This window comes from Hyperolius riggenbachi, chromosome 10, assembly GCF_040937935.1.
Source record: "Hyperolius riggenbachi isolate aHypRig1 chromosome 10, aHypRig1.pri, whole genome shotgun sequence".
Taxonomy (NCBI): Eukaryota; Metazoa; Chordata; class Amphibia; order Anura; family Hyperoliidae; genus Hyperolius; species Hyperolius riggenbachi.
In genome coordinates, this window is record NC_090655.1 from 66,011,716 (window position 1) to 66,030,636 (window position 18,921).

At 45.9% G+C, this 18,921-nt stretch overlaps 1 protein-coding gene across 6 annotated transcripts in view; it reads left to right on the forward strand.

Moving 5' to 3' along the window:
- The window catches only part of TDRD1 (tudor domain containing 1), a 135,067-nt gene that overhangs the window by 83,510 nt on the left and 32,636 nt on the right, over nucleotides 1-18,921 (forward strand). For 5 of the 6 annotated variants that reach the window (XM_068258004.1, XM_068258003.1, XM_068258008.1 and 2 more), the window contains exons 11-13: nucleotides 1,599-1,673; nucleotides 10,122-10,154; nucleotides 14,149-14,331. In XM_068258004.1, coding sequence (XP_068114105.1) covers nucleotides 1,599-1,673; nucleotides 10,122-10,154; nucleotides 14,149-14,331 — 291 coding nt within the window. The remainder of the gene's footprint in view (nucleotides 1-1,598; nucleotides 1,674-10,121; nucleotides 10,155-14,148; nucleotides 14,332-18,921) is intronic. The other variant, XM_068258007.1, reaches the window with a different exon arrangement.

An 18,921-nucleotide genomic window follows, 5' to 3' on the forward strand; every position in this document is an offset into this window, starting at 1 on the left:
GAATTACAAACACAGGCACAGGCAGAGCTGTCTGCAGGAAGCCTGTAATGTTCAGTGCATGAGAGAAGAAGGGGACAGAAGGTAAACACACAAATGATCTTTTGAGATTCAAAAGGAAAGCTGTATACAGCCTGCTTGTGTATGGATGTATTTTCTATGTGTGGACATATTGTACATCTATCTACTTCCTGTTTTGGTGGCCATTTTGTTTGTTTATAAACAAACTTTTTAAAACTGTTTTTGACTACTTTTAATGCGGCGGGGAGCGGCGAAATTGTGACAGAGGGTAATAGATGTCCCCTAACGCACTGGTATGTATACTTTTGTGCGATTTTAACAATACAGATTCTCTTTAAAGTTCATTGTGGTAATGTACAGAACCAAAATTAGAAAAAAATGATCTCTCCAAATATTTATGGACCCCTACTTTCCCTTCTCTTAATTGTACATATAGTTATCCTTCTTGCTTTTGGTCCAAAGTATTGTCATTTGTGTAATAATCACAAGTCACGCCAGCAAGAGAATTCAGCTCATATGCCTTTTTCTAACAGACAGTTTGTTCTTATAATTACAAGCCAATAATGTCAATGGTCACTACCCTCCTATATGAACAGCCCGCCACCACACCCTTTCGTGGTTCACTCACCACAATTTTTGACCCAATCTAGGGGTCTGAAGCACCTTGGGACTGTTCCCAGGTTCTCCCTCGCCACTCAGGCAGTCTTTAGGTCCCTCTTCTTATTCTAATACCTTTCACTGATCCACTTATGATGATCAACCTCAATAAAAAATAGCGCACATAGCGTGATACTGCTAAAAAGTTTTATTACAATAAAATAGTTTTGCACTCCCATATCCCAAATAATATATAAGGCGTCAAGTTTTACAGAACGGTCTCTTCCCCCCCCCCCCCCCCCCCCCACCCCCGTCCCCATATGTTGACTGGCTGGCAGGTTTCTCTATCCAGGCTCAATCACGTCACCTCCGCCGCATGCTCCGTCGGTGCTTGAGCTCCCGTGTAGTGTCGTCGCCGCTGCCAGGGTCCCATCCGCTGACACACTAAACTCGCTTCCACATCAAGCTCTGCCTATCACCATGTGGCCTAGGACCCACTAGATTGCTTCCAGCAGCAATTTAGTGTCGCCAGCAATTCCAAAAATTGATGTGCTAATGAAAGTGGATGGAAGTTGGCCCACTAGATCATTGCAGCCACCCTTCCTGCAGCATTTTGCTAGCGATTGCAATTCAAAGGAGCGCTGCAAAATAGCTTTGCAATCGCTGTACAAAAGCGATTATGCAGCAATTTTACTATCCAAACCACCCCCTCAAAAAATGTATATCGCACTTGCTTTTGCAATCGTTGCCACTAAAACTTTCTACAAAGAGCGCACGGAAACTCTGCTCAATACACTTTGCAAAGATGTATCAGCTTAATAACTATTTATATTTGGGGAAAGTGCAGTATGGCTTGTTTTGAGTAGATCTGTTAAGTTATAAAGACGTTATACCTTTTAGTAAAAGTAATCCCAAAGTACCTGCCCTTGCACCGTTTGTCAGACCCATTTCTGAACATATACTGTCTTTCTGTTCTGAACTAGGAGAGCTTGTTCATGAAATCATGCTGAAGGAAGGATATTCAGTTAAAGTGCCAGCAGAGGGCGCTGCAGGAGCAGGTAAACGGATACCACAGCTACTACATTTTTACATTTTATTTTATCCATGCTTTAAAGTTATACAGAAACATCCAGCACCAGGGTGTGATGAGATGGCCCAAACACTTATAGATGGCCACCAGATAGATCCCTCCCAGATCAAACATGATCAGAAAGGGGATTGAATCCTTCCACACACTAGACATGTATTTTTAATAGAGCATGAAATGTATTAATAATCAAACCACAGCGTTGCACTGTTCAATGCAGTACAGCACCATGAGCCATTGATCTGCCTTTGATCTATATCTTCTGTCTAGTGCAATTGACAGATTCAATCAACTTTGTGCGAAATCGGTCGGGGAGGCATGTTAGGTCATCGATTTCTAAAAGATTTGATCAAAATGATTGAATTTGGGATAGAAGGGAAAAGGTGGTGTCAGTGTTGCCAACTCATCCCTTTAATTACTGACGCATATGAATTATACAGGTTTTGTGGCTAGGTAGATGCAGTTAAGGCACTGATTTTGTGCAAATAGCCCCAGAACCTGTATAACTTAGATGTGTCCGTAATTAAAGGGATGAGTTGGCAACACTGGGTGGTGTATGGCCACTTTTTGCAGTCATCATCTGTGTAGCCTTTGATGTATTTCCAGTTATAAATTTGTACAGCGAATACTAGTGGCTAGCTGCATTTATTGCTTCAAATCTACATCCAAATTTTTAGATTAGGATTAGTAAATAATTTGCATCTGTTTTGCATTCAAGTCATGTATTTAGCCCCAGTGGAGCTCTGCATTGCCTCTGTTGGTTTATATGGCAGATGCAGCCCTGAGCGCTGTCATTTGTCTGTCTGCTTGAAATAAATTATTTACTACTACTAAACTATTTGCTAATATGTTCAGAATTCTGCTAGATCAGAGTTCCCCAAACTTTTTTTTTTGGTCAAGAGCGGGGTCAACATACTTCAGACTGTTGAGGGGCCAGCAGTGTCACCTGATGCAGAATTGGATGCCAGGGAATGACTGCTCACTGGCTTGTGCAGTATGTGGATGGGTGATGCCAGCACTGCTATTATATATGTGGGTCACTGAAATTTAAGGGTGCAGTGGGCCGCATCTATAAGTTCTACATTTTGGTTTAGGGGGTGTGAAGAAACGCGGAAAAGCCGCCGCATGGACGCAGGATGAGGCGGCTGTTTCCGCGGCTGGCATAGCGGAACGCGGAGAAACCACCGCGTCTGACGCGGTGGTTTGCGCGCACAAGCCTGCTACTGACAGTCTGACCAGGCGCGGGGAGGCCACCACATGTGCAGATAGCGGTGCGTCTCGCCCCGCGTGCAGGCCAGCAGAGACATTGCAAAACGTGACTGGGACTGATAGTTCACACAGGTTCAGAATGACGCGCGCGCGCTGAGAGGCAGAGTTTATATGACAGCCAGAAGAAGGTCAGCTGACCTCTCCACCACTTTTCATTGGTCCAGCACTTAAGGGTGGTGCTGGAGAGCACTATAGTATATATACTGGGTGCTGGTCATTCTCTGGTTGTCTGTCGTTGCAATCACTACGTGGTAGCACTCAGGCCTTGTCTGTTTCTGTGTTCTAGCTTAGTTTCCAAAGGTGTTGACATCAAGTAGTTCACACCTTAGCATTAGGAATATTGAATTGTATTATTTGTTATGACCTTCTGCCTGCCTGACTATTCCTCTGAACTCTGATCCTGTACCTTGCTATTTCTGATTTCCTGTTGCCAATCTCTGCTCGTTCCTGGACTCTGTACCTGCCTCCTGATTCTGTACCTCGTTATTCTGATTCTCCGTTGCCTGACCCTGCCTGTTATTGGATTCCGTATCTGCCTCCTGATTCTGTACTTTATCTGTCTGTGTGTTGACGACCTGGCTTGGCCGACCTCGAGAACTAGCTTTACTGTTAGAGGCAGTTCCCAGATCTGTTAGTGACACCCGCTCATTGGTGTCACTCACGCTCTGTCCTTCCCACATTCTGCTTAGCTCCTCCCCCGGGAGAGTCTAGGCTTACGGAAGGAGCATACTTCTGTGCAGTATTCCTTACTGCCTCGGTACCTACTCCTTAGGTACAGTCCACTGTGTTACTGTTATACCCAATCACTCACTTCTCGCTCAGGTGTCCAGAGGTTAGTAGATGTATCTGATTATCGGTGATACTGCAGATCATCAATAATCGGGTATATTCTGCATACTGCAGATCACCGGTAATCAGACCCTCTCTGTGTTACACCGATCGTTACAGAACGACAGACCAAAATGCAAATGGACGCACACACTGATAGTCTGGGCGCACTTGCCACTTCGGTGGAAAACATCAATCAAGTGCTGGGTAGCCACAAGACTATGATTGAAGCCTTGTCTGGTTCTTTACAAACCCTCCAGACAGCAGTGGATGAGGTGCAATCCCCTCCTAGCTCTGACAAAAGTTTACCTGTACCTGAGAAATTTTCTGGTCACAGATCTGACTTCCGAAATTTTAGAGTCTTAACTTATTTTGAGTTGAGACCCCGATCTTCTGGAACTATGGCCCAAAGGGTCACATTTATTAAGACTTTGTGGCGATTCTCAGGCGTGGGCGTACAGTTTGCCCGCCGGAGACTTAGCCCTCACTTAAGTGGATTAATTTTTTAAAGCTATGGCAGTAATTTACGACAACCCAGACCTTGCTGCGACTTCCGAGCGGAAGCTCAAGCTTTTGCGTCAAGGCAAGGGTCCGGTTGAGGATTACGCAGCGGAATTTAGGAGGTGGTCAGTTTCAGCCAGGTGGGACACTTATGCCCTCTTAGATTGTTTCTTATCGGGACTGTCAGATGAGGTCTCAAATCTTATGTTGAGTCTGCCTGAACCTAAAACAGTTGATGAGGCCATTTCATCAGCCATTCGAGTCGACTGCAGGCTACGTTATCAGAAACAGACCCGGGGTAGTAGTCAGGTAAAGATGGTGTCCTACGCTGCGCCCCCAGTAACTCCACCTCCTCCCGTCTCGCCTCCATCCGAACCTATGCAAATTGGTCGGTCGAAACTATCCCAAGTGGAGCGAAGACGTAGGATGTCTGAGCAGCTGTGTCTTTACTGCGCAGAGGGGGGGTCATAGAGTACGTAATTGTCCCAATAAGTCGGGAAACGCTACCGCCTAGGAGTTGTAGGGGGTAACACCCTAGGCGCGCGTCTCTTACCCCTAGAAGATAAACGGTTACTTCTTCCTTGTACTGTCACATGGGAAGATAAGACCGAGGATTCTGAAGCCTTTGTCGATTCAGGCTCTGCAGCAAATTTTATGGATTTTGAATTTGCAAAGAAATTAGGTATTCCGCTCACCCCGGTAAAACCACCTATTCAGGTTACGACAGTAGATGATTCCCCCCTGCAAAGTAATCACCTGCTGTCTCAGACACCAGAGGTGAAAGTCACTATAGGGGTACTACACACCGAAAAATTACAGTTTTTTGTATTACACATGACCACCTCCACAGTCATCCTTGGCATGCCATGGTTGCACCTTCACTCCCCTCAGATCACCTGGACCACTGGGCAGTTAACTAGCTGGTCAACCCATTGTTTCCAGCAGTGTTTAGGGAAGGTGACATTGGGTCAGACCAAGATTCATGTGGAGGGGGTACCAGTACAATATTCAGAGTATTCAGATGTGTTCTGTCCCAAGGCTGCTGATATATTACCTCCACATCGCCCATTTGATTGCCCCATCGATCTCTGATCTGGTTGTATGCCCCCAAGGGGTCATCTCTACAATTTGTCTGGGCCAGAGAAAGTGGCCATGCAGGAGTACATTCGTGAGAATTTAGCCAAGGGGTTTATTCGCCCCTCTCGGTCGCCCGCTGGCGCAGGGTTTTTTTTTTTGTTAAGAAAGAAGACGGAGGCCTGCGGCCATGCATAGATTACCGGGGCCTGAATAAAATCACAGTGAAGAATCGCTACCCTTTGCCCCTGATAGATGACCTGTTCACTCAAGTTACCAACGCTAAGATCTTTTCGAAATTAGATTTACGGGGTGCATACAACCTGGTGCGGTTAAGAAAGGGCGATGAATGGAAGACGGCCTTTAACACGCCCGACGGGCATTACGAGTACTTGGTGATGCCCTTCTGGCTGTGTAACGCCCCAGCCGTCTTCCAGGAATTAATCAATGAGGTATTCAGAGAGGTGTTGGGCAAATTTGTATTAGTATACCTGGATGACATACTTATTTTTTCAAACAACCTCTCTGAGCACAGGTCACATGTCAAATTTTTATTGGACAAACTCAGACAAAACATGCTTTACGCATCTTCGAGGTGACATCTGTCACCTTCTTAGGGTACATAATTTCCACCTTGGGCCTGTCTATGGACCCTGCCAAGGTCTCTGCTGTGCTGGAATGGCCTCAACCTGTGGGGTTGAAATCTCTTCAGAGATTCTTAGGCTTCGCCAATTACTATAGAAATTTCATAAAGGGGTACTCCACGGTCATTGCACCCCTCACCAGTCTCACTAAAAAAGGGGCAGATACTACCCACTGGTCTCCCGAAGCTCTGCAAGCATTTTCCACTTTAAAAGACTTGTTTTGCTCTGCACCCATCCTAAGACACGTTGACACTTCCTATCCCTTTATCGTTGAGGTGGACACCTCGGAAGTCGGGGTAGGGGCTGTGCTGTCTCAGCGATCAGGGTTGCAGGGTAGATTACACCCATGTGCCTATTTTTCTCGTAGGTTATCTCCGGCAGAGAGAAACTACGACATAGGCAACAGGGAGCTCCTGGCCATCAAGTTGGCCTTTGAAGAATGGCGTCATTGGTTGGAAGGAGCAGAACATACGATCACAGTTTACACTGATCACAAAAAATTGGAATACATCGAGGGAGCTAAGAGATTAAGCCCCCGTCAGGCTCGATGGTCTTTGTTCTTCTCGAGGTTCAGATTTATAATTACGTACACTCCAGGTAGCAAGAATATTAAGGCAGATGCCCTGTCCAGATGCTTTGAGCCAGAGACAGCACAGCCCTCTACCCCAGAGACCATTGTCCCACAAAGACTAGTACTAGCAACAACTGAGACATGGAAAGACTGGACGGAGACGTTAGGGCCCTTTCAGCAGGACGTTCCGGAGGGGAAGCCTGAAGGGGTTATGTTTATGCCACTGCCATTCCGTCTTCAGATCTTACAGATGTTCCATTCACACAAAAATTCGGGACACCCTGGGGCCTCCAGAACACAGGATCTTGTTGCTAGGTGCGCTTGGTGGCCTTCTCTGGCAACGGATTGCAAGAAGTATGTTAGAGGGTGTGTGCGAAAAGTAAGCCCTCCCGGCTGGCACCTGTGGGAACGTTGCAGCCCTTGCCCACCCCGAGTGAGCCGTGGACCCACCTGTCCATGGATTTTGTGGGTGAGCTTCCCAGGTCTGAGGGCATGTTGGTCATTTGGGTGGTAGTCGACCGCTTTAATAAAATGGCCCATTTTGTGCCCTTGAAAAGACTCCCCTCGGCCCAGGAGCTGGCCGATTTGTTCATCATCCACGTTTTCCAATTACATGGCATTCCGGAAAACATTGTGTCAGATCGGGGAGTCCAATTTGTTTCGAGATTTTGCAGGGCATTTTGTCACCAAATGGGCTGTCATTTGGCTGTCACCAAAACAGTTTTGGCTATCACCAAAACACCAATTTGGCTGTCACCAAAACTGTCATTTTCATTGGGCTACCACCCACAGACCAATGGTCAGACTGAGAGAGTCAACCAATCATTGGAACAATTCTTGAGGTGTTACGTTGCAGAAGCACAAAATGATTGGGTTAAGTTTTTGCCCTTCGCAGAATTTGCGCACAATAATTTGAAAAGTTCTTCCACGGGATTCTGTCCATTTCAGATAGTTACTGGGAAGCTGCCCAAATTTTCCCCATTGCCAACCGCTTCCACTCTGTTTCCAGCTCTGGAGGCCTGGCAAAAGTCATTTAAGGACGTGTGGTGGATCGTGAAAAATAATTTGGAGAAGGCGTTTCAAAGTCAGAAAGGTCAAGCTGACAAAAGACGTTCCTTAGAGTGGAAGTTTCAACCAGGAGACTTAGGCCACATACACACATCAGACTATAGTCTTTGGAAAATGAAAGATCACAGACCAATCTTACCACCCTTCATGTAGTATGAGAGCCATACCTACACAGTCTATTCTATGGAGCTAAACTCCACATCAGAAAAAATCTTTGCAAGATGCTGCACACAAACATGCAGTACACACTCAAAAGATCTGTAGCTGCAAAAGATCTGTTCCTGCCAAAAATCCATTCCTGCAAATTGCAATGATAGTCTATGAGATCTGCAGATCATCATACACACATGATTTAACTGACATTCATGTGCAGATCAGATCCACCAGGATGGATTTTCAGATCTGCGGATGATTGCTTGATCTGCAGATGAATGTCAGTTAAATCATGTGTGTATGATGATCTGCAGATCTCATAGACTATCATTGCAATTTGCAGGAACAGATCTTTGGCAGGAACAGATCTTTTGCAGATACTGATCTTTTGTGTCTGTACAGCATCTGTGTGTGCAGCATCTAGCAAAGATTTTTTTGTGATGTGGAGTTCAGCTCCATAGAAAAGACTGTGTAGAGCATAGTCATTTTCCAAAGACTATAGTCTGATGTGTGTATGTGGCCTTAGTCTGGGTGTCCACACGTCACTTGACCTTGAAACAGCCTTCAGCCAAGTTGGGGCCCAGGTTTGTGGGTCCATTTCCAGTAACTAGAAAGATCAACAATGTTACTTATGCCATTGATCTTCCTGCCAGTATGCGTGGCGTAAGATCCTTTCATGTGTCTCTGCTTAAGCCAGCAGTCCATGTGGGGCTCACTCATCCTCCTGTGATGATAGATGACCAACCTGAGTACGAGGTAGAGAAGATTTTAGACTCACGCATAGTTCAGAACTCAGTACAGTATCTAGTTCATTGGAAAGGGTATGGTATTGAGGAGAGATCATGGGTACCTGAATGTCGCATACATGCTGACAAACTGAGAAGGGAATTCCACGCTTTACATCCTGAGAAGCCTGGAAGGAGCTGTCCGGAGTCCACTCCTCTGGGGGGGGGCACTGTGAAGAAACGCGGAAAAGCCGCCGCATGGACGCAGGATGAGGCGGCTGTTTCCGCGGCTGGCATAGTGGAACGTGGAGAAACCGCCGCGTCTGACGCGGCAGTTTGCGCGCACAAGCCTGCTACTGATGGTCTGACCAGGCGCAGGGAGGCCACCGCATGTGCAGATAGCGGTGCGTCTCTCCCCGCGTGCAGGCCAGCAGAGACATTGCAAAACGTGACTGGTGTGGCTGGGACTGATAGTCCACACAGGTTCAGAATGACGCGCGCGCGCGGAGAGGCAGAGTTTATATGACAGCCAGAAGGTGGTCAGCTGACCAAGCCGGTCAGCTGACATCTCCACCACTTTTCATTGGTCCAGCACTTAAGGGTGGCGCTGGAGAGCACTATAGTATATATACTGGGTGCTGGTCATTCTCTGGTTGTCTGTGGTTGTGATCACTATGTGGTAGCACTCAGGCCTTGTCTGTTTCTGTGTTCTAGCATAGTTTTCAAAGGTGTTGACATCAAGTAGTTCACACCTTAGCATTAGGAATATTTAATTGTATTATTTGTTATGACCTTCTGCCTGCCTGACTATTCCTCTGAACTCTGATCCTGTACCTTGCTATTTCTGATATCCTGTTGCCAATCTCTGCTCGTTCCTGGACTCTGTATCTGCCTCCTGATTCTGTACCTCGTTATTCTGATTCTCCGTTGCCTGACCCTGCCTGTTATTGGATTCCGTATCTGCCTCCTGATTCTGTACTTTATCTGTCTGTGTGTTGACGACCTGGCTTGACCGACCTCGAGAACTAGCCTTACTGTTAGAGGCAGTTCCCAGATCTGTTAGTGACACCCGCTCATTGGTGTCACTCACGCTCTGTCCTTCCCACATTCTGCTTAGCTCCTCCCCCGGGAGAGTCTAGGCTTACGGAAGGAGCATACTTCTGTGCAGTATTCCTTACTGCCTCGGTACCTACTCCTTAGGTACAGTCCACTGTGTTACTGTTACACCCAATCACTAACTTCTCGCTCAGGTGTCCAGAGGTTAGTAGATATATCTGATTATCGGTGATACTGCAGATCATCAATAATCGGGTATATTCTGCATTCTCGGTGATACTGCAGATCACCGGTAATCAGACCCTCTCTGTGTTACACCGATCGTTACAGGGGGCCAGTGAAAAAGCCTCGGGGGGGGGGGGGGGGGGCGCGCATTTGGCCCGCAGGCCTTAGTTTGAGGACCACTGTGCTAGATACTGAAGGGCTAGTAACATTATTTAAGGGTAGAATGTTGATAATTTCATACTTTATATTGAAAATTTAACTGTTTTCAGCATTTGATTTGAACCGTTTCTCTGCTCATTTTGTAGCGGATCCAAAATTGAAGAGAGTGGGGAGCGTAGGTGAGCTTAAAAGAATTTTTAAGATGCCCATACATTGCTTGATTTGCTGAATTAATATCCAGCAGGTTTGATCATAATCATCGAAACTGCTGGAGATCAAACAGCAACGTGGCCGCCAATCTTAATTTTGGAAAGCTAATGCTCAAAAGGGCGGCACGGCACCAACTGTGTTTAATTCTTTGATAACCAACTGGACCCCCCACCCCCAGTGGTCCCCTCCTCAAAATGTGTAATGCGTACCTCCGGGCCCTTGGTGGACTGTGGAAAGTGTTAAATTGAACTTAAAGGGGCACTATGGTTAAATAACTGGTTATAATGTCATTTAATATAAAATATGTGCAAGTGTAGCAATGTTTAACACATATATTGTGGCAGAAAAAAAGTCTATTTCAATATTACATTACCCTTAAGGCCCATACACACGTCGGATTTTTCTGAACGACGGGTCGTTTGAACGTCCCGTCGTTCAGTCGTTCGCACGTCAAATCCGACGTGTGTACAGACTATCGTTCGCGTGATAAGACAGGTTACCAGCGATCCGCGGTCCGTCTCAGGACTTTGACATACAGCTCTGATGAAAAAATGCTCCTGGCTGAGGCATCCCAGCTGGCTCAGGAACGGACACATTGTTGTCCGTTGCTGTGGAGACCAGCTCTCTGAGATGTATCTGTGTCCTGCATGCTTTTCATCAGAGCCGTATGTCAAAGTCCTGAGACGGACCGCGGCTGAGATGAGTAATAAAACTACTCGAGTGAGACGTTTTAGGAGTTGGAGGAGTCCTCTCACAAAACATCAAAGGGGGGATTAAAACAGCAGCTCAAACAGCTGATAAGCTGCCTCCTACTGCACAATGGTATGTGCTGATTTGGCGTCAGATAATTTCCTCTGCTGACGCCACTCATCTGTAACTAAGGGTAATGTAATATTGAAATAGACTTTTTTTCTGCCACAATATATGTGTTAAACATTGCTACACTTGCACATATTTTATATTAAATGACATTATAACAAGTTATTTAACCATAGTGCCCCTTTAAGGTGAGAGTGGAATGGAGGCTGCCATATTTATTTCCACTTAAAGAATACCAGAACATGTTTGTTCAGTGTGTATGTTTAAGGGGCAGAGAACCGGGGGACAGCCAGGCGACATATTGTTTAAAAGGAAATGTCAGCCTCTATATCCCTCTAACCTTGGGTTCCCTTTAAGCTCACACATATGCCATCGTGCCTCCTCCTACCTGTGGTGCCCTCTCTCCATCCCCATCGGGGTAATGCACTTGCCATCGGATTAAAAGGTACAGGCGAACCCCGGCAGTGATGGAGAGGGGGGGGGGGGGGGCACAGGAGGAGGTTGCCAGTAGACAGGTGCACTTAAAGAGGAGCTGTTAGGTATAGGGTCTCAGAGAAAATAAACACATATATCAGTAGCTAAAGATTGGCTGTACTTACATTACATATGCATTTCACTGTCCACGTTTGGATTTCACAGAATTTGTATATAGTATATGCAGAGATAGATGCTCCTGACAGCTCATGGCAGGCTCCATGTTTGTGAAGCCAAATGTGTCGTCATGTCCTGCCTGCTTCTGGTCACAGATAAGCTCGTTCTTGAACAACACGGTGTGCAGTGAATATTAATGAGCCATGTGGCTAGGAACAATAGCTGACTCCTGCAGTGTAGTCTGCCCGAGATTTATCAGTGCTTCCCAGCGCTGGACTGATTAGAAGCTCCTGTACCGTCTCATTAGCAGCCGAGGGGAGGGCCCCAGAATGCTTTGCAGTTTAGCTGCGGCTTGCGTCTTTATGGGTCTATAACAGACTAAGATAAGCACACATCAAAGGTAACTGAAATGTTTATCTTCACTAATGGCTTTTGAGCTTCCTTCTAAACTGTTTAACACAGGAGAATAGAGGTTTAAATTAGCTTCTGCAGCCTGACAGTTACTCTTTAAGCACTGCTTCCAGTCTCACTTGGGGGGTACGCATTACCTGCGGGCAGAGAGAGGCGGCGGGACAGATTACTAATAGATTTCATGCTGATATCTGTTGGAAATCTGTTTGAACTACACAGGCAGCAATAGATCCCTCTGTGACCAAAATTTTAATAGAGGGATCTGTCTGATGGTCGAATCTGATGGCCATGTGCTAATGGTGCGTACACACCTGTGACAGATGTCGCCCGTTGGGAATCAGAACCTGATCACAAGCATGTCCGCAGTGTAGCTGACAACGTGCAGCTGTGTTGCTATGGGGTGGGGGCAGGGTGGTGATGAAGAGCCTATGAGATTGTCTGAGTCGGCCATTATCGGTACAAATAGTCTCAATGCACAGGCAAAAAGTGAGTAGGTATGTTTAATCAAAATATAATGAAGCAGATAGATGGCAAACAAGTAACAAATCTACCCCTGATCCACGGATAAAACGTAAAGAGAAACTGTAACCAAGAATTGAACTTCATCCCAATAAGTAGCTGATACCCCCTTTCCCATGAGAAATCATTACCTTTTCACAAATGTATCATCTTGGGGGCTCTTTATGGCTGATATTGTGGTGAAACCTCTCCCTCAGTGTGATGTCATTATCATGGTTCTGACATCACACTGTGGGAGCCTTATTACATTGTGGGAAATAACAGCTGTTTCCAACTTCCAGAAAAGCAAGCAGCATCTCCTTCCACTGACATCACCTGCCAGCAGTAAAAATGTCACCATGTGATAAATGTCAGAATGTAAATCAGGGAGAGGAAAGCTTTTGCAATGGGCAAACACTGACTAAATCATTTATACATAATTTTTGAATAACATAATTTTCACTGGAGTTCCTCTTTAAAGGGGAACTGAAGTAAGAGGTATACGGAGGCTTCCATATTTATTTCCTTTTAATCAATACCAGTTGCCTGGCAGCCCTGCTTGTCTATTTCTCTGCAGTAGTATCTGATTAACACCAGAAACAAGCATGCAGCTAGTCTTGTCAGATCTGACCTAAAGTCTGAAACGCCTGATCTGCTGCATGCATGTTCAGGGGTTATGGCTAATAGTATTAGAAGCAAAGGATCAGCAGGGCTGCCAGGCACCTGGTATTGCTTAAAAGGAAATAAACATGGCAGCCTCCATATACCTCTCTCTTCAGTTCCCCTTTAAGAGAAATGCTAAACAATTGGAACAGCCAGTGTGCTAGATGAAAGAGAAAAAAGTAAAGGCTCCTTGGACCCGAAGTGTCCACCACTCCATCTCCCCACATGCCTTCTTGCGCATTCCGCGGCTGTTTCCGCTTCTTCAGAGCCACAATAAAGCCTCTTCCCAGACTATGTGCCACTGCTCGTTAATCAGTGGTAAATCTCTTTGGGCTTGATTTACTAAGCGGTGCTAACTTTAGCACTGACCCTTAGCACGTCTAAACTCAGTTGAAATGTGAGAAGTAGTGATCGTGCGCAAAGTACCGTGCGCAAAGTTTTGCGCGCGCACTGCACAGAGCGCAGGGCGCTCCGCGCGAAGTGCCCATTAAAGCCTATGGGACTTAGCGCGCGCATAGAACTTTGCGCGCGTAAAACTTTGCGCGCGATCTGATTGAGAAATCCGGTGCTAACCTACTTAGCACCCTGGTTAGCACGTCTAAAGACTTTAGACGTGCTAAGTAGGTTAGCACCGCTTAGTAAATCAAGCCCCTTGTGTGCATTAGTAACGCATAAGGTCTGCTCCAATCTAACCACTCGTCAAGAATAGCTAACTACCTGCGATAGGAGTGGGTGAACACACGGTAAGCGACTTACTGTTGGGGTGGGGTGCAACGAATGCATGCTCACTCCACGGCCCTCCCGCTTGCAGTGTTGGTGCTGGGAGTAGAAGACTTCATGCTCACAGCATTACAGGAGCGCAGAAGAAATTGGAAAGATTATAAAAACATTTTATATATTTTTTACCTGGACTTGCTTCAGGTATGTTTCCCCATCCTTCTGCATGATTTTTTTCTGCAAGAAAACTGTTTATCTTCGCAGTTCCAGCTGCAGACAGAGTGCCAGAGAGACCAGCGCAGGAGAAGGCGGAGCTGGCCGGTCAGCCGGATTCTACAGAACTTCAAAATAGACCAGATACATCTTGCACAGGAAGTCGGTATAAAGTTCTAATGACGGTTTTCCATAATCCGGGAATGTTCTTTTGCCAAAAGGTCCAGAACACAAGTGAGTTTTCATCATTTCTTCTTCTTTAATGAGAGTAGAGCTCAAGGTTGGCTAAAGAATTAAGATTGTTTAAAATTAGTTATGAATATACTCATCTAAGTAATCATAAAATATCTGGACTGCAGGAAATCATTAGTATGCTTCAGGGTCCTTTTCCACTGCTGCTTGCGCTTTCACCCACGATTGTGCTGTGGTGCGAACACGCAAGTAGCAATTTCCACTAGCCGCAATTGCGCCATTTACCTATGGGGAACAGAAAGGAGCGTGACTGCGCTGAATCACGCGACCTTACAATTGTGTGCAGGGAAATAGCGACGCGCGCTAGTGGGAAATGAGCATGCGCGATATACATGTAAATCTCGGTGCTCTAGTTAATGGCAAACCAGCTGCAATTCATTTTTTGTGGAAATGGTTCTAAAATGAAGTTTTTCACCTAACGTGCATGGTTGTAATGACTGTGACATCACTGGAGGCAAATCATTCCAAGCAGACCATCAGAAGCTGGGCTTTCTGGCGGAGGTGGGGAGTTGCTGAATCAAAGCAGGGGGCCCTCCATAATGTAACACATTTTATTTATGTGAATGCTAGTCTTTGGTTGCTCAGGACAATCATTTGGGACTATTCTGGGCAAAAAATGTTAGCATTTGTAAAGGTTTTGCACGACCTCGCCTAGCGAGATATACCATGCCAGATCAGTAAGTGACAGACAGAAATGGCTGCTATTGTAGTGATGTTCCCCCAGCAGGATGCATCCTGTCTCTCTTCTCCACATGGAACACTACAATGTTTGGCTGTAGCTGAGCTGCACTCCTGTACAATGTCTGTCACTCAGAAGGATCATCAACAATTGTTTTGTATAAAAAAGACAAGTCACACCACCTAGAAAGATTTGCTGGATTAATATCAGGTTTGCAGCAAAGATGGCACTGAACAGCTGCCTTGGCAGAGTTCTGCACAAAGCTCTGTACTGTATAGCTTTACTACCTCTGCAGCGAAGGTGGTTGCCACACAGAGATCAGGTGATTACTGGAGAGTCCAAGCTGTAACGCAAGCCTTGCCAGGAAATTGGGGGACGACCATTCAAGGACACCTGAACTGAGGCTGCCACCTATATTTCCTTTCAAGCAATACCAGTTGCCTGGCATGCATCTTTCATGCATCAGCAGTATCTAAATCGCCAACCTGAAAGAAGCATGCAGGCAATCCAGTCAGACTTCATTCTGAAACACCCGATCTGCATGCTTGTTCTGGGTCTATGGCTAGATGCATTCGAAGGCAAGGTATCATCAGGATTCCCAGGTAACTTGTATTGCTTAAAAGCAAATATGTCAGCCTCCATATCCCTCTCACATCAGGTCTAATATGTGTCCCAAAGTGCAGATAGACCTAAATCTGGGTCTCAGCAGCCAGTAAGTCCCAAACTACCGGGTGTGGTGGATTATTTTTATCATCTTGTGCTTTCTCCTGGCCCAGTTCACATTGGATGAAAAAATATCCGTTTAGTGGACCCCAATGGAAAACAAGAGTTTGCTTTCTTAAAACAGAAACTATTCACAATAATTCAGGTTGGAAAGAGCTCCGAGATTCCTCCCAGTGCCTCACTGCTGAAATATGCAAATCACCCCTTGTCCCTGTGAGCTAAACACACCTACAGATCCGCTGGAATGCAATGATGTGTCAGCTTTTTAATGTTAGAGCCACAATAATCCAACATGACAGACTGTTTTGGATTGATTGATCCTCATCAGTGCATGGCATGGATTAATGTGGCTCTATGGGGGAGGACTTGAAACACCCAAAGGTACAGAGTACCCAGCAAGCTCACGGTGAACCAGAACTCTTAGGAGTGTGTAAGGCGCTACCATGGACCAAAAAGCCCTCTTACTAAAATGCTATGGAAAACAAAAAAGTTTGCTTACTTAAAGTGGATCCAAATTAAAAATACAAGATTTCAGAAATACAATCTATTTTCTAAATTATAATTGCAGCCTTTTTTTCAGCTGCATGATGACAAATATAAAATATTTTACATTTATTAGAGGAACTCCCCCTTCCTTTCAAATTGCCGGGATTTTTCCCGCAAACTGGTGGAGTAGATGGTGTCTGGCAATGGAGGAATTGCTAATGACTGCCCCCAGTATAACCCTAGCTATGAAAAGAGAAGGGTGAAAAGCATGCACTGAAATGATCATAGGTTTAAAGGAGTGTTTATTTATCTTTGTATGTGTCAGAGTGGTGCAACTAAATATTTTTAATTAAAAAAATGTTTGGTTTGGGTCCGCTTTAAAGGGACTCCGAGCACCTCTCATGGGCATGCCTTTAAAGAGAACCCGAGGTGGGATTTAATTATGTTACTGGGGCACAGAGGCTGGTTGTGCACACTAAGACCAGCCTCTGTTGCCCCATGGTGTGCTTCCATGTCCCCCCTGCGCACCGATATACCCCCGCAGTGCTGGCGACACGCAGCGTGTCGCCAGCACAATGTTTACCTAAGCGCTGTCTGTCAGCGCCGCTCCCCAGCCTCCTCCGCATCGGCGCTACCTGCCCGCGTCCCTTCCCTTCCGCTGATAGGAGGGAAGTGACGCGGGCGGGTAGCGCCGATGCGGAGGAGGCGGCGGGGGGGGGGGGGGGGGGCGGCGCTGACTGACAGCACTTAGGTAAACATTGTGCTGGTGACGCGCTGCGTGTCGCCAGCACTGCGGGGGCTATAGGGGGGACATGGAGGCACACCATGGGGCAATGGAGGCTGGTCTTAGTGTGCACAACCAGCCTCTGTGCCCCAGTAACATAATTAAATCCCACCTCGGGTTCTCTTTAACACTCCGACCAGTACTGCAAAGTACTTAACTACTTTCACCTCCTGGACGCAGAAGCTACGTCCAGGAGACCATGTGTGCTCCCACGGCCGATCGCGCATGCGCACTCCCGGCCTGCGGTTCGTTAGCCAGGGAATCAGTGAATCGGGCGATGGTGCCCGATCACTGAATCCTCTCCTAGCAGAAAAAGCGACAGCTTTTCTCGGAAGCCTAGCTTTTTCTGCCTCCTACGTCCCTCTAAGCGTACATGTTGCACTTACAGTGACGTCATGTAAACAAACCTAAGGTTGCCATCTTGTGGCCAAAAAGTAAAACTACATCTACATTAAAAAAAAAAAAACATATATTTACATTACAAAAATAACTATTTACATCCCACCCTCCCAAAAATACCCAAATACAATGTTTAATAATAAAAAAAAATTTAAATAAAAAAAAAAACCAAATATTTACCTAAGGGTCTAAACTTTTTAACTACTTCAGGATTCTGCGTACGCCTAATTACGCCCCTGAATCCTGAAGTGGATTCCATGGAAACGGCCGCTCGTATGAGCGACTGTACCATGTCAGTTCACGGAGGGTGTCTCCGTGAACACCCTGCGAGCCGCCGATCGCGGCTCGCAGGGTAAATGTAAACACGCGGGGAAGATCTTCCCCGGTGTTTACATATATACGGCGCTGCTGCGCAGCAGCGCCGTAGAGGAGATTGGCCATCCTCGGCCTCTGATTGGCCGGGGATCGCCGGCATCTGATAGGCTAAAGCCTATCCCATCAGGCGCAGGACGGAAATCCGTCCTGCGCCGCTCACAGGGGGAGGGAGAGGGAGGGAAGGAGGCCAGAAAGCGCTGCGGAGGGGGTCTTTGAAGAGCCCAGCGCAAGCAGCCGGCGGCGATCAGACCCCCCCAGCAGGACATCCCCCTAGTGGGGAAAAAATGGGGAAAGTCTGATCGCCCTGGCTGCTATCTGATCGGTGCTGCGGGCTGGAGAGCCCACGTAGCACCGATCAGAAAAATACCCCCTGGCACAGAAGTGGTTAAATATCTATGTAAAGATGAAATATTTCCTTTTTTTTTTTTTTTTAGATTATAATTTTTTTTTTTTTTTTTTTTTTTTTAATTCTAAGCTTGTAAATAGTGATGGATGCAAAACGGAAAAAATGCACTTTTATTTCCAAATAAAATATTGTCGCCATACATTGTGATAGGGACATAATTTAAACGGTGTAATAACCGGGACAAATGGGCAAATACAATACATGGGTTTTAATTATGGAGGCATGTATTATTTTAAAACTATAATGGCCGAAAACTGAGAAATAATGAATTTTTTCCGTTTTTTTTTCTTATTCTTACTGTTAAAATGCATTTACAGTAAGGTAGCTCTTACAAAATGTACCACCCAAAGAAAGCCTAATTTGGTGGCGGAAAAAAACAAGCTATAGATCAGTTCGTTGTGATAAGTAGTGATAAAGTTATAGGCTAATGAATGGGAGGTGAACATTGCTCGGATGCATAAAGTGAAAATGACTGAGGGCTGAAGTGGTTAAAGATGCACACCATTCTATAGCTCGTAGCTTGTGCTCTGCTCTTTCATTTGATGCCTAAATCGCCATTCTACACCAAACAGTTTTCGTGCGATTTTAATGGCAGCTGCCATCCTGGCTATGTTACAACTGCTGGGTCACCCCTGTTAGAGTAGTGCATCACTGAATAAAGTAGGAAGAGGAAGTGGCACACATGGCCATTGCAAGAGGCTCCTTCAGAGGGATCATAGC